Source organism: Lepidothrix coronata, unplaced genomic scaffold, assembly GCF_001604755.1.
Source record: "Lepidothrix coronata isolate B3197 unplaced genomic scaffold, Lepidothrix_coronata-1.0 Scaffold35, whole genome shotgun sequence".
NCBI lineage: Eukaryota > Metazoa > Chordata > Aves > Passeriformes > Pipridae > Lepidothrix > Lepidothrix coronata.
Genome location: NW_016690215.1, coordinates 276,722 through 302,384, shown reverse-complemented (window position 1 = coordinate 302,384; position 25,663 = coordinate 276,722). Strand labels below are relative to the sequence as shown.

Below are 25,663 nucleotides of genomic sequence, written 5' to 3'. Positions count from 1 at the left end.
TAATGATCAGAGCATGCCTGACTTTCAGTGTCAGGCTGCATTCAGGAGGACAGATGATGAAGAGTTTGTAGTCAATCACTGTGTTCTCAGGCACTGCAATCTGTACAAAGATAGTTACAGCACATGCTAGTGGCTGCTACTGCATGGAGAGAGTTTTGCTCCTCAATTCTTTCTGAATCATGGTGCATTTTGAGGTAGAAAGCAGAATTTGGGCTTTCTTTTTGGAAGCCATTTGACTGTTTTGTCTGTACTGATGTAATTACAGTTCATCAATTAGTTCAAATTAGGCATTTGATGGATTAGAGCCAATAAAGAACTTCTTGTGTTTGATTTGTTGGTGCCAACTCTAAGTGTAGCCATATACTTAGTACACAGGATAAAGGTCGGGGATGTTGGAGTGTTTCTGGTGTGTATGTTTCCTTGTTGGATAATTTCCTCACTGCTTGCACAGAGTGCCCCTTTGGAGTCTCCCATCTGCAAGGTTGTGCTCCCTCAGTGTTCTTGTTAGCCTTGCATCCTGTGCTGTGCAGTGGCTGGTTTCCGGAGAGAGCAATGAAGTCTCTCCCTTGACAGAAGTGTGTTATGGTGGGGATGAGGCTCCCTGGGAGGTTGTGGGACTGCTGAGCAACTGGTTGAAACCACTACAAGAGATTGAAACCACTGCTCTTGAGTACACACAGCGTGCTTCAGTTTACAGCAAAAGCAGAGTTCACTCCCTTAATGAATTTATCCTTAATGAATTTGCGTAGATTTTACTGTTATTGTACATGGAGTGACTGAGAAGTGAATGTACTATGTCCCATAGTTTCTGTGTACCCAAATTAGTTTAGTTCTGTCTTGCAAAACATGCGCTGAAGTGTTGAAAGTGGATAGCAACTGAAATCTGAAAGGGTGTATCTATCGGCTTGAGAACAGAATGTTTCCACTTCTCTGCCTTCTAACTAAGATGAGGTGCCAAGTTCAGTAGGAACCTCCCTTTTTCTGATTTTATAGCTTTTCTGAGAAATGAGTTTTTTGCTTTCATGTATTCATCCAAAATTGCCCAGTCTCAACAGCTTGTGTCTTTTTATCAGGATCTAAACATATCTTGCAGTTAGTCTTTTGTAAAGCATAATTGGAAAAGTAGTTCCAGTGCATTTCAAAAATGCCAAGAAAAATTCTCCATAGAGAACACCAAATATGGGAGATCTGTTTTTAAGGTGATCAGAAGAGAGTTTTGTCCTTGTCTTGTCTCCTGTGTGGAATTCTTCTTCAAAAAATTGGGGAAAACATCTTTTTGAACACTTTTCAACCTGAGAAATTCAGTCTTCCAGTCTTTGAGTTTCCTTGGGGATTGTCCTAATCACCACACAATACATCAGCTGTTTGCTCATGAAGGGTCTTGACTAGAACTTTTTCCTGAATTCATAAAACCATTACTTTTCTTCCTCTGCAATATGACTGAAGACTTACTTCTAGATGACAAGTTGTGTTTTGAGTATTTAGTATATGTTGCTGGCCTAGTTCTTGAATTCCTGCTACTATGGGGCACTGCGAAATAATAAACAGCATAACTTTTTCTTATGGGTTCCCATTCCTGCTGGAGAAGCTATTGATTTCAGACAGACACTGGAAAAATTTAAAGGAATAAATTATTAATAAATCATACTTTTAAATTGTGCATTAAGCAATTTAAAGTAAGTAGGTATAGAACAATGTGGGTTTATGTGTTAAGACCTCCATCTTGAAATACTGCTAGAAGCTTTACACCTTGGGATGCAAAGAGCTCAGCACTCTAGTGGAATGTGCTTTTAATGCGATATACTGCTGAATAGTCTGTTGGCTGAATCCTGCACCTTCCTCAGCTTCTACACACTCTAACCATGTAGCCCTTACTTGTGTCTCCCAGGCTGGATGATGAGGTCTGTGATTATAAAGCTCGCCTTCCAGCTTCATAAGTGTAATAGACGTGGCTGTAGAGAAAAGATCATGAGATATTTCACCAAATCTCACAATCCAGGACTTCTGAAGATGTGCTTGTCACGACCCACTGGTAGAGGGTGTGATGTTGGTTACCATGTGTCAGGGAACTCATGTTTTATTATACAGTCTTCTTACCTACAGCAGCCAGCCCAATATTTAGACTCAAAATGTATTGGCTAACACTCCCTTAAATTCTTACAATACATTTCCACAAAAAGTGTCAGCTAACAAGCCCTTAATTTTGTACAGTACACTTCACAGCTGACACAAAATACTCCTCAAAAATTGCTGGCTCACAAGCCACAAAGACCTCCGCAAGCTCCCCCATCCTACAACAAACTTCAGTGCAGAGTATGGGGTAGAATATGATAGCCATGCTTTGCCTGGGCAAAGCAAGGGAAGAAAACAATATCACCTCAGATCCTGCATTGGTGCTGCCACGTGGATGGTGCGAAGCTGGAGTTACAAGACGAAGGAAACAAAAGAGCAAAAAAGGAGAAAAAAGGGAGAGAAGAGAGCCAGAGAAAAGAAAAAGAGAGAAGGGGGGCCCAATCTGCTCTCTTTTATAGTTAAGGTGGTGCATACCTCTTATGTAAATTAGACTATTTGCATGTTTTGTTCAGGTGTGCCACTTTCTGAGCCCTTTCTAATAAAGAATGGCATGAAACAAGGCTGTGTTCTCGCTCCTACCCTATTCACAGTCTTTTTTAGCATGATGCTCCAAAGGGCCACAGCAGACCTCGATGATCAGGACGGTATCTACATTCGATACTTCCATCGTACTGATGGAAGCCTTTTCAACCTCAGGTGACTGAAGGCCCACACCAAGACCTTAAACCATCTCCCGTCTGGGAGCTGCTTTATGCTGATGATGCTGCCCTTGTTGCCCACACAGAAGCAGCTCTGCAGCGTTTAACATCCTGCTTTGCAGATGCTGCTGAGCTCTTTGCCTCCCTAAGATCTTGCTCTATGGTGAACTTGCCGCTGGCTGCCGCAAGAGAGGAGCCTCGAAGAAAAGATACAAGGACTCCCTGAAACAACATCTCAGCCTTGGCCATATTGATCACCATAACTGGTCTACTCTGGCCTCCAGTCAAGAGGCCTGGAGACACACCATCTATAACGCAGCTGTCTCCTTCGAGAACACACGCAGGATCACTCTCGAGGAGAAAAGACAAGAAACTGCAGAAAGAGCCGTGTCTTGCGGAATACACCATCTAAGGAGTCTTTCTGCTGTGCCTTTTGCAATTGGATATGTCTGTCTCGTATTGGCCTCATAAGCCACCAGCGTGCCTGTAATAAATGTGGATAGAGCCTTCCCAAATCTTCGTTCGCGAAGCCTAGCCATGAATGAATGAATCAGGTGTGCACAGCCAGGCTTTTTCCAGGAAGTAAGGTGAAGGTGGGCACTGAGCACCAGTCTCAAGGAGGAGCAGGAAGTTGGCTCAGAACAGCACTGCCCCACCTCCATGGGACCTTCTCCTTCGATCACCTTTGCTGCAGCAATACTCAGAATGTTGGAGACAAAACATGCTTAGATCTGGTCCTCTACACTACTATACACAGTGATCTTTTCCATAAGTCTATAATAGGCCACTATTTTATATTTACAAGATAATTAAAGGAAGGAAATTGATTGTTTTCAGGGTTTTTTTCAATTATCATGCTCTTAGTTCATAGGGTTGTTTTTCTTCCTTCGTCTTCTCCTGAGGCATGTGTGCTTGTGTGTCCACACATGCACACACCCACCCTCTCAAAGTACACCCCCCGTGCTGGTAGTCTTTATTATACATTTGTGGAAGAAAAATTCTATGTTGGATGACGTGAAAGTAATTTAGCTTTTAAGTGTTCTAGACGTTGCCCATGTTACTGCAGTGCATGTTTATTTATGGATGTATTTGTCTTACAGAGATGAAAAAAGTCATTGAAATTCCATGCAAAAAGTAACCTGGTCAAGGTTTGCTTTCACTTAATGTATCTGATTGGAAGAGGAAAGAAGGATTATAATTGGTACTTAGTCTTTGGGGTACCCTACTTGGGGGGTGGAGAGGCAAGAATAATTTTTTTTCCTTGCATTTGTCTTGATAATGTATCAAGTAGCTGCTAAGGGACTTGATGAAATGTGATGCAGAATAATAAATTATGCTCTGCAGCCTTCTTTGCTTCTACGTGAGGTGAGTGTGTAAGCGCAAAGAGACTAGTACACCTCCAAATTCAAAAAGCATTATATTCAGATTAGGAGGTCACTGGAGATGCGTTGCTAATTGTTTTAGGGAACTCATTATGGGTATTATCACATATTAATTATGCATGGTAAGTAGAAAAAAGAGGGGGAAAATCCTTATTTTATGATAAATTGTTCACTGAGTTATCTTTTCTTTCAAGACCTTGAGCGTTTTCTTGAAGATGCAAAACAGCAGTCATTGAATAATTAGATTTTAATTAACAAGAGTTTTCACAAAAATGTTTTTAATATCTTTTGGGTTATAGCAAGTATGAATAAATCGTCTTTCAATTAGATCTAGTGCACTGATCCTCTCTGTATGTGAAGTTACCTTTGTAATCACCCCCGAGCTTGTTGTAACAATGCTTTTCAACAGTTTCAGGACAAAGAATGAAGACTGAAACAAGGAATTGCATTGTTGGTAGTATTTTTTGGTTGCTTCTTTGTAAAGTATTGTCATGAGGAGACCTCTGGAAACCTTTGAAAGACTGAGGTCAACTATGTCTTGTTTTAATGCACTAAGGCTAGGGGAGAGTGAGTTCTTTTTTGCTTTTTTTTCAGTTTTTTGTTTGTTTGTTTAAATTACTTGATTTTTTTGAATATGTGATTGTAGGTAATTTTCAGAGACCTAGTATATGTGGTAGGGTTCTGCTTAATCTGTTATGTGATAAAAGAATTTTTAAGAGTCTGTCTATTTGGCACAGTTGCAGAATACCTACATACAGAACCATCAATTAGCACTGGCAAATTATTTATAATCTATCAAGGCAAAGCATTTTGCTCAGTCTGATTGCTGTATCACAAAATAAATGGACTGATAAGATGATTACAAAGTGTACTCCATAAAGCAATATTGGAGATTTTTTTTTTAATTATTATTATTTTGGTAGATGTTAGAAAAATAAAAGACCTTGTAGTATATACAAGAGCTGAAGACATAGAGACCTGTCTGCTAAAAAGGGATGCTTAACATTTCCATTCCAGCATCTTTTTATCTTAGAATAATAGCATGATTCAAAGCCAAGAAGGAAATGATTCAAGTTAAGCTTCAGTAATACTGAAGTGATTCTGATTTAAAGTAGAATACAATTCCAAGCTATGGTAGAAATGCTGCCCTCCTATTCCATAAAAAAAAGTTTCTCATTTTTGTCTAACTGGTACTGAATATAGGAATTGCTGTTCATGCTCAGATTCAGTGTCCATCTTATTCAGTACCGTCTCTGATGACAGCTAATACCAGAGGCTTAATAATCGCCTTTTAGCTAGAGGGGGTTAATTTTTCCACTTAAATTCAGTTACCCCCATATTAAGTAGTTGAAGGCTCTTTTATACAAAACCAAAACAGAACAAAGCTATAGTAACCCCTTCACAGTATTTGTGGGTTTTCTTGATACTGAGGTGTGCCTGGGACAATGAGTTCTGTGAATCTTTTGCATATGTTCCAATGTCAGATTTTTATATGTTGTGAGTGAGAAAGATAAGAAGTAATTGATCTGCCACTCAGTGTTTTAAGTACTGCTTGTCACATCTTTTTTTATTTTTTGCTCCATAAATAAAACTCTAAAACAGTCTGTTCAGAACCTCACCATCTGAAAGGGTTGTGTTTTAGAGTTTTTGTGGGGGCTGGAGGGGGTGGTGGTGTGGTTGGTTTTGTTTTTTTGTCTTCTCATAAGTGTTCTGATTGCATTTCTTCAGACCCTTCCTACCAAAAACATGTTAACATAAAATAATGTCTGCAGCATGTAGTGTATAGTGTAATGTTCTAGAACATTCCAGATGAGACCACTTTATATATATCTGTGAATATAAACAATATATCCACCCAAGCTCTGAGTTTTCACTGAGCTGTCTACAGTGATGTCCAGTACTTAAACGAAACGTTAGAAAATGTAGATGTCTTTTTTTTTTTCTAGTTAATGTGTACTGCCTACATTTCTTGACCATTTTATTTCATTTGACACTTGACTGCCCAGTAAACTACCTTGTCACTCCAAGCTTCTTAGAGATGTTATCCCAGATGACCTACATAATTTTGTGTCATTAGCAGATTTTAACAAGTATAGAGATAAAGATTATTAGTCAATACTTCCCTGAATAGAACCAGAATTATTTTAAAATAGATCTGCAACTATTTTCTAAAATACTGGCGCAGTAATGGAAATGGTTTTGTTGTTAGTAACTCCTTCAATTCATAGTTCAGTTGCTTCAAGGCTTCAAGGTCTTGCTGACTACCAAAGACTAGTTGATGAGATTTTGCCCATTACTAAAGTTATCTTGTGTTACAGAACATGTTTTCCTCCATTAGGAAATTGTCCTCTTTCTCTTGAACAGATACCTGGTCACAGTGATTCTGTTGCTGTCTCCAGAACATATTATTGCATCCTGTAGCTCAGACTGGAGACATTAGAGGTTGCAGCCTAAAACTATTACAGACTCAAAATATTACTGATCCAAAAAAGTGCCATGGGCAAAAAGCATAATGGTATGTAACATATCCTACTGCTTTTCACTTTCAATAATGCAGTTATCCCAAAAGAATTACAACAGAACCTTTCATTTTACGAAGAACAATCATGTATCTTAGGTAGAAGGCATTTGCAGTTTTAAGATTAGGAATCATATATCATTTGAAGACTGATTTCAGTTGTGAGTTTTTATCTTTCCAGGCTAAAAATTTTCATTGAGATTTTTTTCCCTTAAATTTCAGCAAAAAATTTTTGCAGTTACTTTAAGATGTTCATCAGAAGATAGTAATATTCGTAATTATAGTAATAACTAGTAATATGATCATAGGATAACTTCTATGAATAGTTATACTCTTTAGAGTAGGTGTTTGAAGTTTGGGAAGGTGGAACTCCTGCAGTCAGGTGTTCTAGAAGTCAGGAATAATGTTATAACTCTACCATACTGTGACGATTACTAGACCTGGGAATGCTCCCGAGATCCCTGATGTTTATGTGCCATTGCTGCTTAGTGTGGTCATCATATTTATATTTAAGTACACATTAAACCAAGAGGGGGTAAAAAGCATCATATTCATGTATGCTGGGTCATAGACATGGAGCCTGCTCTGGACAACTGTTGGAGCACTATGAAATATATATAAACATCTAAGACTATAAGAAGTACAGACACAGCTTGTAGAAAGTGATCACTACATATACACTGATTGGCATTTATTTAATGAACATTGTGGCTTTTTAAACAAGATTCCAGGTTCCTACTTTAGATTACAAGCAAATATTGTCCCTCAGTTTTCCTCAGAGTTAAAGAGTTAAAGAGGTCATTCCTGATAGAATTAAAAAGCAAATCAGCCAGCTCTGCATTAGCTTTCAGCTGGGTTCCCTGCTGCCCTGGTCCAGCAAGAAGCAAAAGCGATTTAAGCAAGACAAATTTCAGTTAATAGCTCAGCAATAAGAAAAGAAGGAAGAAGAGCATGTACCAGTGATTCCTGAAAGAGTGTATTTTTAAAGATACTGCTGAAGAGGGACGAAGAATGTAGGCATGGAGATTGTACAAGGCACGGAGGTCAGCATGATATAAGACATACAGCTGAAAGTGGGAGAAGGAGATAAAGAATGCAATTAAGTCAAAGGATAGAAGATGTCTAGGGAGTAGAGGGAAATAAAAGCAAGACATGCAGTAATTGTGGGTAAGATAATATAGGGCCTTGAAGGTGAAAATGAAAACTTGAATTTGTGACTGCCTTAAGTAATCTATATTGCTTTATTATAAATTATAAAGAGTTAATAGTGTGCAGTAGCCCATTTGTCCTCATGGCTTTCTCAAGCATTTTTTAGGGACTGTAGATGAAGAATGAGGAAACAGTACGTAAGTTAATGATCTATATACTGAAATAGTAAAAGCATTTACTTTTTTTGAGGCTAAGCATTCTGTCTCAAGAGGATTGGTAGATGATGTGACAGGGCTAACATTATAGCAGAAACTCTTTGAACATTTAGGATGCTACATGTCTAAATTTAAAATCTCACAAAGATAGTGGAAAGGAGTCAGCTGCAAATGTGCTCTTTGGCATGTCTCTCAAAGTAAAGAGGTTTTCTTTAGAAACACTGATGTCAGAGTTTCATCTTCTAGTATTGCATTAACTATTAATTCTAAAGTGTTTGGACAATTTATTGCTGTCCCTTTCTCCTGTCACTTGATATTTTTTTTTCTTATCATCTTAGCAATCAGTTGAAGAGCAAGTATGCTTGAAGGATGATTGTTGACTTTGAGTAGGCTGGTGTAAGACTGTTTTACTGATATCTTCCTATTTACAGCTCCTCTTTACAACTGTGATGTTAGTAAATGACAGCCTTAATTTTCTTTAAGATGATTAATATTTAGTGAAGTAACGTTCTTGTTTCTCTGATTTTGTTTTAATAATACAGTGTTAATGAAGGGTGAATTAAATGTTCCATAAATCAATTATTCAGAAAAGGCCTTCAGTGTAGTTTCACTCAGAAATTTTGAAATGCAAATATTCTTTGCAGGAACAATTCAGTCTCATCAGCTTTCACACCATTTTTAAAAATCTGTGAATTGAGTCCTTAGCTTCTCTGTCTGAGTTGAGTATGTGATCTGGCTTTGTGTGAAGTGATTACTAGTAAGAGCTTCAGGCCCAATGTCAGTCCAAGGATGAAGAAATCCATCACAGAATGCTGTATTTTAATAAAAGGATTTCAGTTACTCGGCAGTATGAAGACATAATAATGCTTGTGACATGCTGTGGTGTATTGCTTTAGGATCAGACTGAACATTGGAATAATAGCAGCATCAAGAAGAAAGAAAAAATAGGATGTCTGATTTGAGAATCGCTTTTCCTTCTATTGATTCTATATTTAGCGTAGTGTATGGCATGTCAGGCTCTAGTTATAAAGACCTGTGAAAGAAACTACTTGGATTCCTGGTCTTGCATGTTAGGAATCAAGCAGCATGTGATTCATAAACTTGCATAGAATTGGATAGATCCTAAGGAAGATCCACCACAGGATGCAGATGTTGTGTTGTGTGATAAAAGCTTGTCTGCAACCCATGAAAGAGATGAGAGAGGTGACAGCAGGTGGAGGATCCCAAATCACACCCTGCCTGACTGCTCCCACACCTACCACAGAAGCCATCATCCCATCAGAGGCACTTCTCCATAAGGCCAGGGCAGCACAGAGTCCAGAAAGCAGACAGAAGCCCAGATTAAGGACCCAGAAGGAGGGACACCCTCCCAGTGCTATCCAGGGAGAGCCATCAAGGTGAATCAACCTTGGATCCCATTTTGGACTGAGGGGAGATGCTGCCGAAGACATGGTACACAGTATGGGATGCAGAGGAAGAGGATTTGGTGTTTGGTCAAGATTTATTACAGGGAAGCAGAGTGATAAGAGGTTAAAAAATGCTAGATGTGTAAGACACATTTGTCTGGCCACGTCCAGCTCCTTACCAGTGCAGTGTGTCCTATAATGCCAAATTCCACTTCTAACTCTTTTGCTGGCTGAAGGGCATCTGTTCTGTGGGTCTGTGTGTGTGTGTGGCCAGCAGCTGGGGCCAAGACTCCAGGCAGAGACCCATGTGTGTGTGGTGCCAGTGGCTGGAGGGAGCAAGGGTCTGGGTGCTGGCAACTGGGCAAAACCCAGTGCCAGCCCCCAGCATGGGACTACAGGTCACAGGGGCCTGGCCCACACGTCTGCAGTGCCAGTGGATGACCAAGTGAAAGCAAGTGTGTGAGCACTAGTTAACAGGCAGCTGAACAACCCTGTGGGTCCATGGGAATGCTGAGTATAACAGTGTTGATCTGTGTGGCTAGCCATGCATATATATACATATATATATATATATTTGTGTATGTGTTAGTGTGCGTGTGCCTGCTGGGGGATATGTACTCAGCCTTGCTACTGTTTGGACGGGGGGCATGAAGCTGTGGCTGCCTCCCCTCTCCAGGCTACTAGATGAGGCTCTATCCCAGTATTGTGACCCCCTTCAATTAAAACTGTTTCTCATTTCTGTTCCCCTATTTGATTTTGTTTGATGTAAGTTACTGGCACCAAATATTTTTTTTTAGTTGAGATAGCCACTGTAAAAGTTTATATTAATTTCTAGCTTTATGCTTTTTATATATTTGTGTAAATAAGTTCATAAATAGTTCTTTTTTCTCTTACTTCCATGCCTTCTTTCTTGCTTCAAGAGGAAGAAAAGGGGACAGATTGTTTAAGGAGAATCTGGATTTTCTGTTTACAGAGCAATAAGTGTTCCGAAATGAACTGCAGTTGTATATGTTGTAAAATTGCTGTTGTTTGACAGGTTAATAAATCTCAGTCGAAAGTCTGAATGACTAGAGATATTAAAAGCTTGTGTTGCCTGACAAAACCAAACAAACCAACCACCCTTTTGCATTTCTTTATAAATACAGTGAAGGGTTCAAAACTGTTTCAGTTGATCATGGCTCTCATTTTATTTGCAAACCCTTTGTCTATGTGTCTTCCACACAGTTTGTTGGTTTGGCCTTTTTGTAGTGGTTTTTGTTTGTTTGTTTATTTTTGGTGTGTAAATCATAAACCAAAATCACCTCAATTGGCAAATGTTAAAAATGCTGTGGTTCTTCAACAAGTGCACATGTTCGTGGTGCAGACAATAAAATGCCAAACCTTCTGTTGACTTTTGCAAGTATCAGTAAGCTTATGAATTTTAAAGAGCTTAAATCTGTGTTTTCAAACCTGTGTTGATCTTGTGGGTTCATCTGTTATGTCACTTTCATGCACAGACTTGTGACACAAATTTACCCTATATTTAACCTGCAATGAGGATCCTTTCAGCTACTGGATTTAGGTACTCAGCTGGCTCTGGATCCCAGTCTGCCTGGTTATTGGAGTCAAGCCCCCAAGGTCACAGCCCCACTCTAGCCCTTGGAGCAGATCCTTCTCCCTTCATATCCCTCCTCTTATCCACACCCATGTGGTGCACACACAGACAGGTCTCACAGACAGCCTCAGATGCCATGGTCTGTACAGCAGCTGGCCAAGGCTACCCTTTGGCTAGCCTGTTGTTCCAAGAGCCAGTGCTGACTGTGTTGTTGCCCATAGGGACATGCCTGGCTTCCAGAACACTTCTCCTGCTTACCAGCTAGTCCAGCATGCTCTTTGCTAGCCCTCACACCCATGCTTGCACACCCACCATCACTGCAGGTGCTGCACTGTGGGCACGTGGGTCCCCTGATCCCACAGCAGGACTGACACTGAGACCTCCATTCACATGTACATGCACAATAGTAAGCCCTTGCCTAGGAAAACTATCAGAAAAGGAGTTTAATTAGAGGAGACAGGACAGGCTGTGCAGACTAGTGTAGGAATGGCAAGGCCCAGAAATAGATGGTCCCTCCTCACACCCCACCAGCCCCTTCTGTCCCATGTTCCCATGGAGTGCCATGACCCATGGAGCCTCTCCTGCTGGCACGTCTGTGTGGGTCTGGCCTTGTGGCACCAGGGGTCCTCACAGGGCTGCTGGGGCTCCTCCTGCCCCATCAGGCATCACAGGCATGAGCTTCTAGAAGGCTGAGGACTGCTGTGGTGGGTCTGGGAGCAGATTCCCCACCCGTCCTTGCTGCTCCTGCTTTTTTCCTTCCTGTATGCAAAGATTAGCAGTTTTATCACATAAACTAACTTGTGTGTGCATATACTTATGTATTTCTAGATATGAAAATGTACAGATCCCTCTCTGTAGAAACTTCACAATTTTAACTGCTACATTCCATACATGCTCTTTGTTCTTAGTGGTATTATGCTGTTTCATAACCACAGAATATTTGGAAGGAAGGATTCTTGTTAAGATCTGTCTACCTAAGCTGTGTTCCTTTTCTTCAACGAGGGTAGTTAGGAAGGCACCCACAGCAGGGAGAAAAACTTTTTTAGTTGACAGGGAAGTAGGAAAACATGGCCTAGAGAACCTTGGCTGGCAGCAGCACCACCACTGCTAAGCACGAGAATATCTGATACAGAAAAGCATTTTAAGTGTTATAAGCAACATCTTTTCATCAAGATGCAAGGTGCTAGTTATCTCTCTGAACGAGCTCAAAACGACAATGGTCGCTTGATTTTGTAAGATTTTCTTCCTGTTTCTTTTGGTAACAAAGTTAAAACTTCATCTAGTTGAGCTTATAGTAACAGTAGTTCTAGAAAGTAATTGTATCTTTCTGTTTTAACCAGTGGTATTCCGTAGAACTACCTGTTAAATTGCTACTTCCATCATCTGTGGGGTGACTGTTTTCTATGGCTTTAAAAGTATTGAAATGTTTTTTCTGCAGATGCGGCGTCAATGGAGAAAAGAGAAGTTTTAGTGTCTGTTCTTACACTTTTCTCCTTGCTAAGACTAGAATTTACAAACCTTTGAAGACTATGAAACAGCAGTTTTTAGCCACAGATTTGCAGACCCAGAACATAAATCCCCAAGACAATCTTTATGTGTGGATGAGATTTTCAGTCCTCAATCTTTAGACATGTTTGCTATTTGATTTATGTTTATTTAATAATGAATCCTACCTGTATCTCACTAGAAGCAGTTGGAATCAATTAGCAAAGACTTGAAATATAACAGAAAGCTCTACAACTTCTAAAAAATAAAACAGGAGAAAAAAAAATCACCTGAGATATTTCCCATGTCATAAATCATGGGCTTTGAAATTCTCTTTTGCTTCTCATCTGACAGCCTGTCCTCCTTTATTTTTTGTAGTCACAGCATATTTTACCTGGTAGCCAGAACATATCATTCAAAGGATTGTGTGGCAGTGATACTTTGTCACCTTGACACACCTGCTGCAGTCTGGTTTCCCTAGGGAATCCTTATACACTGTCTGGGCGCTAAAACTTCCAAGTTATCAGCAAAATGCTGCTCACAGCACTCAGCTGCTTGTCAATTTATCCAGATTCTTGGCAATACCTTGGCGTCTATTTCTTAATTGACTGTGTTGCCATATTAGAGGTGGTTTCTTTCAGGTCATGTATTGTGATGCTTAGAGCAATGTAAAATCATTCTTTCCAGTATGCCATGGTAGTCTTACTAATATATATACAAATAATTTGTTTTTAAAAGGAAGAAAAAAGAGGGGTGGACTGTGCTTCCGCAGGGACAACTTAGTTTTGTTCTTCAAATAAGTGTGTGTTATAAGCACATTAACTCTCATTCAGGTACTTCTCTGTAATTTGACTGCAAGCATTTGTAGAGAAGGCAATTTGTCTTTGATGTAACTGTGAAGAAATGTGTTTATGTCAGTATTGGGGTGACTTGAGACACTTCCTAATGGAGTGTTTTATATTCTCATCATAGGTTTTCTAATGGTCACTTAGCAATATGTTTTGTCAGTATTTTTTGCACATTTATTATTCAGACCTTTAAATTTATAAGTTTCATTACAGTACCATCTCTCTCTGCACCAGTGAGTGTGGCTGCACACTTTTGAACTGGAAAGAAAAGTAAATTGATTTCCTTTGCTCAGAAAAAAAGGTAATTACAATGGCTGGTGGACACCAAGTTGACCATGAACCAGCAATGTGCCGTTGCAGCAAAGGCAGCTGATGAAGAGGAGTGTTGCCAGCAGCAGATCAAGGGAGTCGATCCTGCCCCTCTGCTCAGCGCTGGTGAGGCCATACCTGGAAAATGCTGTGTCCAGTTCTGAGTTCCCCAGCACAAGAAACTTTGAAGTTTCTTTGAAAAACTGAGTACCCAGAAGAAGTTACTCATGATAGAAGTTGTGTGCCAAGTGTAGTGTGTAGTTGCTGATACTATGGCTGGTATTCCCAAACTAATGTTACTGTGTTATTTACTAATCTCATATATATCTTAAATTGAATAAGCCTTAAGCCACAGAGAGAGAGACTATCTGTACAGAGACTACAGATAGACCATGTATTTGTCTGCATGACACATATGCAGAGTTAAATAAGCATTTTTTTTTTAATTTTTATTCATTGTTTACTCTGAAGCATTCGTTTATATCTTACACTTCTTATTTCTTTCATGGAAAATAAGGGCATACTCTTCCTGTAAGCATGCCTGAGTCAAAGTAGGAACTGAGAGCCTTTGGTTGGAGTGACTTTTAGCATTCTTTTATCTAGCAGAGCTGTTCTAATAGAAAAATAGGCACACCTTGATAACTCTGGGTCATCAATGCATTTAAAAAAGTGTTTCTACGCAGTACTTTAAATAGCTAAATTATAGTATTAGGGGAATTGTGACAAAAGCATGTTGAAATATATTGCAACAGGAGATTAACACTTAAATAACTTTCTACATGGGAATTTTAAGACTGTAATATTTTTCTTATATATAGAAATATCTGGACTTGGAGTTTACAGTGGAAATAAATTTTATAGAGGTGCAGTCTATTTTAATGATTGATACATATAAAGCTGCTTGATATTCACTGGCTTTCCATCTTGCTGTTTTCATAGGTTGAAATACCAATGTAATTAGTGCTTCCCTAAAATAAACAAAGCAAGCTGATAAAAACAAGCTAGAGATTATTGTGAAAAAGACGATTTCTCTTCTGGAACTCTTAAAAAAATACATATTCCTTTTTTTTTAAACTTTCCTCTTACTCTTAATATTCTTTTTTTTTTTTTTAACCGATAATAATTGTATTGATCTAGTAGAACTTGCTATACACTTAAAACTTAATCCCTCATTCAGGGTTAGGAGAATGTTGTCTATTGAATTTATTATTTCTCATAATAGTTAGTTCAAAAGGGGTATATTATACATAGTATATGTAGGAATATGGGTTTTATTATTAATGCTTTTACTTTTGGTGGTAGATTTCACATCCTTTAGAAATAGTTTATTTAGCACACAGAAATGTTTTCTCAGCTAGAGAAAATTATGTAAGAAGTTTTGAGTTCTGAGCTCTGTTTGCTTGCACAGTCAAAGCAGCTTTGCTAAATAAGAGGCTGAGAAATCATCTTTTGAAATCATGAGGGCAGTTAAATAGATCTGATTATCGATGTAATGAGGCATTTCATTTCAGATGTGATATTTTTAGATTGTGGTTGCAAAAATAAATTATGGAATTGTGACATAACCTCATGTCCACAGGTGGGCTTGTGTTGAAAGAGCAGGTTCTGCAAAACTGCAAAACAGACATTTAGTGGTTTTGCACATACAGTCGGCTTTTAGCATGCCAGGGACAAGACTGTAGTTTGAAGGGATGAACCCCTATGATTCAAATACTGTCTAAAAGGATGATTTATATTTTTCTTAACATTAGAAGCTAATATTTTTTCCAACTTAGTTTTGTACATTGTTGTCCATTTTCCTCTTAGAAAATCTATAGCGAGAAGAGAGAATTGCCGTTCTTAATATAAGTACTTGTTTTCTGTAGTTGAAAAATGTAAAAAAATATTATTAGAATGTTGTTAGTGTTTTGTTTGTTGTACTTCAAGGTGCTAGTTTCTGGCTTCATGCTTGGAGTTTTATGCAAATAATCTTAAATATTCTCTATGATAACTTTCAGCTTTGAATTTTGAAAGAAAGCCTCTTTTCTTCCTGATCATGAAGAGTTAAAGAATAACACAGCTACATCTCACCAAGTCACTCCAGACCAGTGAAACTGTGTTGTGTACAGTTCAATGAGAAGCTTGTACTGAATAAAAAAATAAAAAAGAAAATAAAAGCATTTTCTGTGATGTTTTTGCACTCCCAGTGAAAACCTGTTTAAAGGTGAATGCCTCTTCTCATCCTTTCTTTCTTTACTGTCTTAAGCATATGTAGGTTGTTATTAACACTTCTGTCAAAAATTATATAATGATTAAGTGATGTTTCCATCAGATTAAGGTAAATTTCAGTATGCAGGCCGATCTTTCTGTGTGGGAAAATAACACTGGTTAAGGAGACAGTATAGAGCAAAACCAAACTATTGCCAAAATAAATTAAAAAAAATTAGATTGTTCTGTGAGAATCAGGTGTCTTCTGCAGAACCAGATGAGTCTACTATAGGCCAGTAGTGGTGTATACAAACAGGCAGGGTACCTGCCTGCTGCACTGCACCTGCGGGTTTGCCATGAGGCAAAAAGTTCATTGCTTTTATTCAGGACATACTTATGGTGCCTACTTCCAGTTTCAGTTTGAGACTTAGAATTTGGGTACATCAAAACAGTTCCTCCTTTGGATGTACTTGGTTCATATCTCTGATGTGTTTGCTCAGGAGATGGGGCCAGCCTCTTCTCCAAGGTGAAGAGCGATCGTGCAGTAGGCAACAGGCACAAGCTGGAACACAGGAAACTCCTCCTAGATTCTTGGAAAACCATTTTCATCATAGGGGTGGTGAAATATGGGAACAGGTTGCCCAGGAGGTATGTGGAATCTGCATACTTCAAGACACTCAAAGCTAACCTGATGAAGGACTTAAGCAGCCTGCTTTGGCTGGACCAGCACTGGATAGGGCTGTTTCCAAAGGGCCTCCAGAGATCCCTGTTAGTGTATATTGTCCTGTGGTTCTGAGCTCTGTGTGCAAGGTGCATTGCTAGAATGTGTTGTGTATTACATGTCAAGGAAGTCTGGCTTTGGTAAAGATACTTCTGTGTGGAAAGGAAGGCAGCTCAAATTATTTCATTGCACAGAATTCCTTTTTACACCACTTTTAGGGATAACTGGCATAAACCCCCAGCACGTTACGCAGTATGAGTAGCCTCAGTAGAGAACATCTTGAGTATTTGCCTTGTGTTCTCCGTAAAAGAACAATACCCTTCTATGGCTAATCCAAGCTGCAGTTGATTGAGTTAGATTTCTGCTGCTGGGATAATTGGACACTGTTTCAGAAATGCCTGGGAATTTCTTGAGGCCTGTAACACAAGTTGCCATACAAAGTTCCCAGTGTGCTGTCCTCTAAACACATAGTGCTCTGTGAAGAGTGCTCCAGCCATCCGGAATGATCAGAGTAACCCCGCATGTAAATGTGACCTTCTCCCTGCCTCACAGAGCCGCTGTGTCTGGGGCCAACCGTCACTCACAGAAGCACTTTATTTCACTTGATTGAGTCTTGAAAACAAGCAAGAAATTTGAAATTTCTTCTCCTTCTTCCCCATCAAAACCATTTTACTCCTTCTGGCCTTCCTTAAGATAATGTTCTGTGAACTGGTTTGTGAGAGAGGAGCTGCTGGTGTGGGCTGAAATGTAAAGTGTCATTTCTGCAAGAGCTAGAAATGCAGAGTGATCTAATTATGTGCAGATATAACAAACTTCCTTTTCTTAAATTATGCTAATTATTTTTTGTTTTATAAGTTTTATAGTAAATAATTTGATTCTTATATTGGTCTGCAACATACTCCTAGTAGCTAGTTATTAAAAATCTGAATTAAAAAGCATGTGTGCATATAATTTCCAAACAGTTCTTAATATGAATCATTGACTCATAAAGAACGGTGGGTGATAGTTAGTATTCTGGATACACTGGTGCTTAATTCATTTGATTTTAAGTTTCCAGCTTGTTTGTTCTTTTGTTATAGCGTTTAAAAACATCTTGGCTTACTCCTCATTTTCCTTAATGGAACTAAGTCATAGGGCTGTAAGCTGCATGACTTTCTTAACAGCATATTTAATATGATTCTGTTATCCCTGGCTAGTCAAATTGGCATATGTCCTTAAAATAAAATTAGGTGTAATTCATTATTGTATTCATTATTGAGATTTTTCCCAACTACTTCTGAAAGGAATGCAAGTCCAAAGATTAGGAGAGAAACATTAATCAAGTTATTTCATTATTGTTTTTTGTTAATTCATCAGAGAATTAACACAGTAGGAGACCAAAACTGAAAATATTGCAGCTGCTTAAAGTGGATTTATTCAATTATATTTAAGTAACTCTAGTGGTAAATGGGTCACGTTTTCTCTCTCTTTTTGTGAATTTCCACTGCCTCGCATAAATGACAAACAGCATCTTTTCAGCATCTCAACATTTTGTATGGGATATATGGGTCTGTGTAGTATTCTGAATTACCTTATGGTTCTTGAAAATTTCTGGGTCACTCACACTACTGACACAGTTGGTCAGTAATGAATTATTTTGGAAATCTGAAAAAAATTGAGCAAGGGCAAAAAGGTAAAAGCTGTTGAACAAAACACAAACCATGACGGCAGTTATAGTATCTTTCAGAGTGATAATTTATTTCTTAGATAATAATTAGTTTTGAATTTTGACCACAGAGTATAGGCTAGTTTTTCACAAAGAGAAGAGTAAAAATACTTCTGGCAGTGAAAAGTCAACAAATTATTTATAGAAATGAAAGTCCTGGGCACCTTCTGGTTAACGGAAATTAACAGTGTCATTCTGAAATCCATGTGTTTGGCTGTACTTGGTGAATTTCTTTCTGCAGCCTGTTTTGGGGCTTTTTTAAGTGATATTATGGAATTTGATCTAGTCCTTATGGAAGACTGCATTGTGCATGTATAAGTAAAGTAATGTATAAGGTTACCAAATGTTTCTAGAGTGCAAATTTTACAAATAACCCATCATGCTTTTGAGCTGTGGGTTTCATCATGAAGGGGAAAAAGATCAGTGATAAATAAAGAAGTTACAGAGTATAATATGCAATCCATAAGAAGCCTCAAACATGTCACATTATGATACCAAATGTTTCTGTGTCATTTGAGGACAGATGATAAAATATTTCTCTTTGTTCTTTCTTTATAGAGCAATAGATGGTAGTGTTTAATTTGGAGATGAGTTCCGTGTGTATAAATTATGGCATCTTTATTTATCATCATATTATTTCATCCTTCATTCTGTTTTAGAGCTGATACAGTGCTGTCATATGTGGTCAAGGATATTTGTTTGCTAAGCAATCCCTATGCATATATATATGTTATCTTCACAGGTTTTCCAAAATCTTAATTTCAAAACTCATTTTAATGTTTTGTCCTTCCAGGCTTCTTGGCTATCGCTTACAGCAATAACATTTATGGATATCCCTGTTAGTAACACAAATATTCCATCTAGACATTTGCAGTATATAGATTAGAGAGTGCCTGCTGTACATACCAAAAGCCTAACTAAAACTCTTCTTATATTCTTAACTTTCATGCAGGAAAATGAGGTAATGAGATGCTGCAGTGATCTTATTATTTCTTCCTTTCGTTAAGTGAATAATTTTTCTTTTTTCTAGATTGATAGAGTGAAATATAAATTAATATACTTTACTGCTTTACTTTTTTAAGCATTTAGTTCATTTCAAAGTGAGAACTGTCCTATATTGGTATGACCTTTTGAGAGATCTCATAGCAGTAATATTGATCAGTGACACAAGTTTTGGCAATAATGCAGAGAAGCAGCCAGAATCTCAGCTGAAGTCTGTATAAATCTCATCTGTCTCTCTGTTGGAGTGATGCTGATGTTGCAATACTTATGCAAAATGGGAAAGAACTTGGCTGCTTTCATGTCTCTAAATTTAGTGTGTGGGTGGGCCAGGACAGTGAAGAGTTTATAACATCTCTATGTATTAATAAATCCATTTTGTGTGTGAACTTCTGTAAACCTTTCATTATGCATTAGAAATGCTGCTGTGCTACTGACAATAAGTGTCAGTAGCAAGAAAGACTCCAGGAAGACCTAATACACTTATTTCCTGTAACATTCAAGCCACTGTAATTATGGGTTGTTTGCCTGGCTTCTTTGGTAATTAAGAGTTTTAATTGTTTCTACTTCCAGGGAATTAGTTAAGCTTTTCATTATGCATATTGCCTTCTATAATCATCGGTTCCTCTCCTATGGTAAGCTTAGTGACATCATGGAAGTCAATCAGGTCTTTCAAGGCAGAGCAGTGAAGTACATTCCTTTGTATGGGCTAGATCAGAAAAGGTTTCATAACGGCCTTGGTAATGCTCTTCTGTGCAACATTTAAGCTTACTTTTCAAAAAGCTAAGCCTGTCAGAATTTCATTTACTGTCATCAGAGTGCTTAAGGTCATGAACTAAGGTATTGTTAAGAACAAAACCTATAGGCAGAACCATGCTTGCTTTCTAAAAGCAATTGTACCAAACTTTCCACAATCAACTGGTTACATACTTGCAGTTAGTAATAGAGATAACGGTCTACATTTGAAAATACCACATTGTTAAAACTGGAATGCAGTGACTTTATGAAGGAAATGAGCACAAAAGAGATTGGTGTGATTCCTTTGGCTCACTAGAAATCATTAATTAAGTTTTACTTTATTACATGCAAGGTAGAAAGCACATCTTACTTTTCTCTTGACAGACTCCAAGTGATTGCTGACACATTGAAAGGCAAGAATCAATATTTTAAAAAGAAAAGAAATCAAAGGAAAGGGTTCTTCATTCCTTTTTCCTCTTCCACAGGCTCTGATAGATGGATATATTATAGGGCAGACAGTTAATACATCTGGCAAAAATGTTTTCTTTGAACATAATGAAGTTTTTGCAAATTGTAACTTGAGTCTCTTAAAGCACAGCCAGAACAGACAAACGTTATGCATCCCTTACTTTATGCATTGAAATAATTGTATGTTGGAGAAGTTAAGAGATGCAGTATGCTCTTGTATGTTCATAGGATCATAGAATATCCAGAGTTGGAAGGAACCCACAAGGATCATCAAAGTCTAACTCCTGACTCGGCACAGGACAGCCCCAGGAATCACATAATGTTCCTGAGAGCACTGTCCAAATGCTGTAAGGCTTGGTGCCGTGACCACTTCCCTGGGGAGCCTGTTCCAGTGCCCAACCACCCTCTGGATGAAGAACCTTTTTCTAATATCCAACCTAAACCTCCCCTGACACAACTTTGGGCCATTCCCTCAGGTCCTGTCACTGGTCACCACAGAGAAGAGATCAGTGCCAGCACTTCCTCACATGAGGAAGCTGTGGACTGCTATGAGATCTCCCCTCGGTCCCCTCTTCTCTGTGGTAGGGCAGAGTTGCACTGCCTTATGATTACTAAATGTGGGGAAAATTGCCCTAACCATCCCAACACCTGTTTTCAATTACTGAAATTACTTGTGGCAGTGATTTTGGCATTAGTAGCAGTAGCAGTGCTAATAATATTGATAATAAATGCAGTATGAATTGCAGAGACCATGTGTCAGTATAGGTCATAATTTTTTGGATTGATGAATGCCAAAAGCTGCTTTGGATTGTCCATAACCAAAAATTCAAACTGAATACTATGCAATGGCAAGAAGAGATGCTTCATTATATAAATTCTGGAATGAACTCCAGAAGTATTATCTTTTATTTTATAAAATTTCAGAACATATGATTGTAATATATTTATCTTATATATTTATTATTCAATATTCTGAATTTAAAATACAAAATCTACATAAATAATGTATGATTATTTTTAAAAACTTTGCTTCCAAACTGCAGTCTTTAATGATTGTGACTGTTGTGAGGCATGGAACTTCTGCCTGACTAAACTTGCAATCTAATTGCTTATTTTCTTTTTCATCATTGCTTTGAAAGAATTAAGCAAATAGAGCATGTCTTTGACAGCACTCCTCTGATAAGTGATTTTTGTCTTACTCTCCACTCATCCAAAGTCTTACTATTGACCTAGGTAGTAGCTTTCCCCATCTTGTGTATGTAGGAAATGCCACACCTGTAAGTGAAAGCACTGCTTTTGCCATTTTGTAAAGTTGGTTTGGAAAAGTTAAATTGCCTGCTTATAAAGGTATTTAAGCAGTTGCTTAACTTTAAGCTTCTGATTAAACTCATCCCTATAAAAAACAAAGCACTTAGGAACATCTGGATAACAAGTTTCTGGGATTTAAGTATGTCTGTTGATGTTTTTTGAATTTAAATTAATTAAAGGTTAATTACCATGCAGATGTTTGAATTGAGACATTTGCCCTTGTTCTGATTAGGAGTGTCTAACCTAGTAATGGAATTCAGTTTTTCTACTAAGTTTCATTTGGGATCATTCCCTCTTTTAAAACAAACTATTTAAAGTTCATAGTAACATTATTCTTTATTTTTTTCCCCTGACCCCCTTGCTTCTCAGTGTCTTGTGTTTGAAGATGCACCACTTGGAGTCAAAGGAGCCCTGGCAGCAGGAATGCAAGTGGTTATGATTCCAGATGAAAATTTAAATCCAGATCTTAAAAAGGAGGCAACACTGCTGCTGAAGTCCATGGAAGATTTCAAACCAGAACTGTTTGGTTTACCAGCATATGATTAATGCCTATGAACATCCACTTGACTGGAGATGGATTAAAAGTGAAATGAAATTTTATTTTGGTTTTGTGATTGTTTTTCATCTTTTACTTTCTTCGTCAAAACTAGAGCACAAAAATCCCATTAACACCAAGTATTCTGCACAGTACCTTTGGAAAATTGTCTGGAACGTTTATGATTTGTCCTCTTGATAAATGCTAAATTAAAGCAGCATCTCCCTGTGAAGTGAGTCCAGTCTTGTTCTCTGCACACCATAATGCTTTCTGGGAATATTATGAAACTATTTAGGCAGTTTATTGTAATTGCATTGGAAGCTTCTGGTTCTGTTTCCACTTGAATGACTTACTGTTTAGATCTTAACCAGAAATCTGTTCTAGATTGGCTTTTATCCCATTACCTTGTTTTTGATAGTTATTGCTATCAACATGTTTATCCATTTCCTCATCCTGTACTTGTCCATCTATTCCCCTTGTATTGTGTTGTCTTTTTATTTTTTTCCCCACCTTTTTGCAAGGATTTTTTTGTACTTTCTGTGCTTTTTTATTATGTTTTTTCTTGGAGATTGAATGAGATGACTTAAAACCTCCATTATTCTATAATTCTCTCATTATCCTTTCTGACGTGGTGATAGCTGGCTAGGAGGTTTACAAGCTTATATGATCTTAGAAGTTAACCAAAATGTTTTACATCTTGTTCCTTTCGTTTCCTTCTGATTATTTCATTCTTATGAAATTAATGCTTCCTGTCTCTATGCTTCAGCTCTATGGCCTTAACTCCTTTGTATCCAAATAGCTTTTTGTAGGCTATCCTTACTTTTCCATTCTTACCTCCTTTTTTTTTTTTTGACAATTTCTCTACAGAGAGCGTTGCTATCTATTTTTAAAATGCAGAAATTGAAGATTTGGCTTCAATAAATGCTTAAAATTTATTTTCCTGGCTACCATAATTTCCATAAAATGTTTATCTTGTCAAATGTTCCTCTTTGTCTCTTTTGTCAGTACAAGGACAAGTGTCTCTTTAGAAAATGCTAGAAATGTAGACAGATTTTGGTGAAATTCACAACTACATGTATGACATGGTAGAAGCAATGTCTTTTACTTCGTCTAAAGAAACCTATAGTATGTAGGGCTTATGACAGTTTTACAAAATGAATTATTGTATTCAGCATTTAAAAACCTAATGAGTATACAGGAGGTACTCCAAAATCTTGATAAAATATCGAACTCCATAAAAACAAGAAACTTGAAATATGTCAAATCAGAGAATTTTGATCTTCCTCACAAAAATATTTTCTAGGCATTTCTGGTCTTTAACTGTTTTAGATTTAAGGGCGTTTTGTCAGGAACAAAAATTAATGAATCATAGACCCTTCAGTATTCATGGTGAGTTTCCTTAGATTTTATTCCTCCTGTATTTAAAAAAACCTCAAACTTTTACATCTTTTATGTTGGTATTTTCTTTTACTGTAGTCTGTTTGTACCTCAAAAATTAAGGAAATTTTATTCCATATGGTCAGTCCATAAGTGGTACCGGAATCTTTTTAGTACATATAATGTAATAGTTTGCAGTTAAACTTTTAATTCTAAGGATCTAGAAGCATTTTTTAAAAAAAGGGTGAATATCGATTCTGTGTAAGTATTCTGCATATTATGTTGTTTCTTTAGGCCCATAGATATTGCAGTCATTGGTGTTTGTACAGTAAAAACAACCTGTCCCACCCAACCTGAATTCCATTTCTGGTCTTCCCAGACAAGAGAACAGAAATATCACTGTATAATTCTTCCTTTGACTGATGTTACATAACACAACATGTTACTGTAGAGCAGTAATTCCGAGCTTTAAAGTGTAAAACAGGTGCCTGTTGGGATCCCCTTCGTTCATAATTACTGAATTCCAACAGGGAAGTTACTAGGTAGAACAAGCTTTAATAAGCTATAATTGGTAACTTTTTCAAACTTCTGCATATATTTAATTTAACTGGGGAGTTTTACAAAACATAAAAAATTAGCCATGTCTCATTTATACTTTACTTTGAAGGAATTGTCATCAAAGTCTTGATTTTTCTTTTTAAAGATGTAGAGACATTAATAAATATATCACTGACAAAATCAGAATTACTTCATCATGACCACCATGGCGAGATCAGCATATCCTGCAATTCTAATTTAATAGCTTTATCTTCTGCTGAAAATTAATAGTCAGAAAATTATTGCTCCTTAACTCAACAGCAAATCCTATCCCATAAAATTACTCTTCCATTAATTTAGTATCCCACCTGAGAGTCGTCAGTGAGATTATAGCCCCAAACTGAAATCTGTGAACCTGAGCCATATGCTGTAACCTTCTCATCCTTTTAGTAAAATTTCCTTCCATATACTTTTTGGTGGTTGTTCACTGGCTTCGTGGTCCTGAGCTGAACCATTTAACTGGTATTGAAGTAATTTTAAGTGTTGTGGTTAGCTTTTCTCTTGACTGAATGAGAAATCAGAACAGCACATAAAATCAAATTTTTCTACAGTAACCTTAAAAATCCTGTCATCTCCATCATGTACAAGGTGGATATTGATGTCAGCAGCAGGTGACTGTAGCCTGCCTGATTAACCATATACCAAATATCAGCATATGTTTGTATATACTACTTTACCCACTTTTTGGTTGGATTTGTGGCTCTGTAGCTTGATCATCTCAACAACATCTGTTCAGAAAAGAAAAAAAATAAAAAAGGATTAAAAACTTGGATTCCCTCCCTTCATTCCATCTGCTGCTTTCCACATGAAGTCCTGTTCTGACTGAACTGAAAAAAATCCATATCAGATCCTGGCTACAGATCATGAGAACATGTGAGCAATCAGGACATTTGAATGCTCCATCTGTGTTTGTATGAAGAGGACTGTTAAAAACTAATCCGAAAAGTCTATCCTCTAACTCAGCAAGCAGACTTCAATCCCAATAAATATTTAACGCATGCTTAATTCATTTTTATTAAGCAAAGAATAAGCACCAGCTTAATTTTAAGGATACATTTAATTTTATTTGGATTAATGTAGAATATGTGCTTCAGGCATATCCTGAGAAGAATTCCAGCCTCCACAAAATACAGGCAAAAATTCATGAGCAACTTTTTACCATTGGAAAATAGGATAAATGCAGCATGATGGACCTAAATTCAGCCATGAAAATAAATTTAAAAAAAATTTTTAAAAGTTGGTGAGGTATGAACTATTGTACTGTAACTTAAACTCCTTTCAACCTCACAAGTGAATTAGGATTTACATTTTACTGGAACTTCAGTGGGATTAATCTTGGTAGAATTTCCAT

The 25,663-nt window shown here is 37.6% G+C and overlaps 1 protein-coding gene across 1 annotated transcript in view; it reads left to right on the top strand.

The window, feature by feature from the left end:
* PUDP (pseudouridine 5'-phosphatase) overlaps positions 1 to 25,078 on the top strand; it is a 78,014-nt gene extending 52,936 nt beyond the window's left edge. Inside the window, exon 4 of the mRNA XM_017812217.1 lies at positions 22,173 to 25,078. Coding sequence (XP_017667706.1) covers positions 22,173 to 22,349 — 177 coding nt within the window. The 3' untranslated portion in view covers positions 22,350 to 25,078. The remainder of the gene's footprint in view (positions 1 to 22,172) is intronic.
* The last annotated feature ends 585 nt before the right edge of the window (positions 25,079 to 25,663 follow it).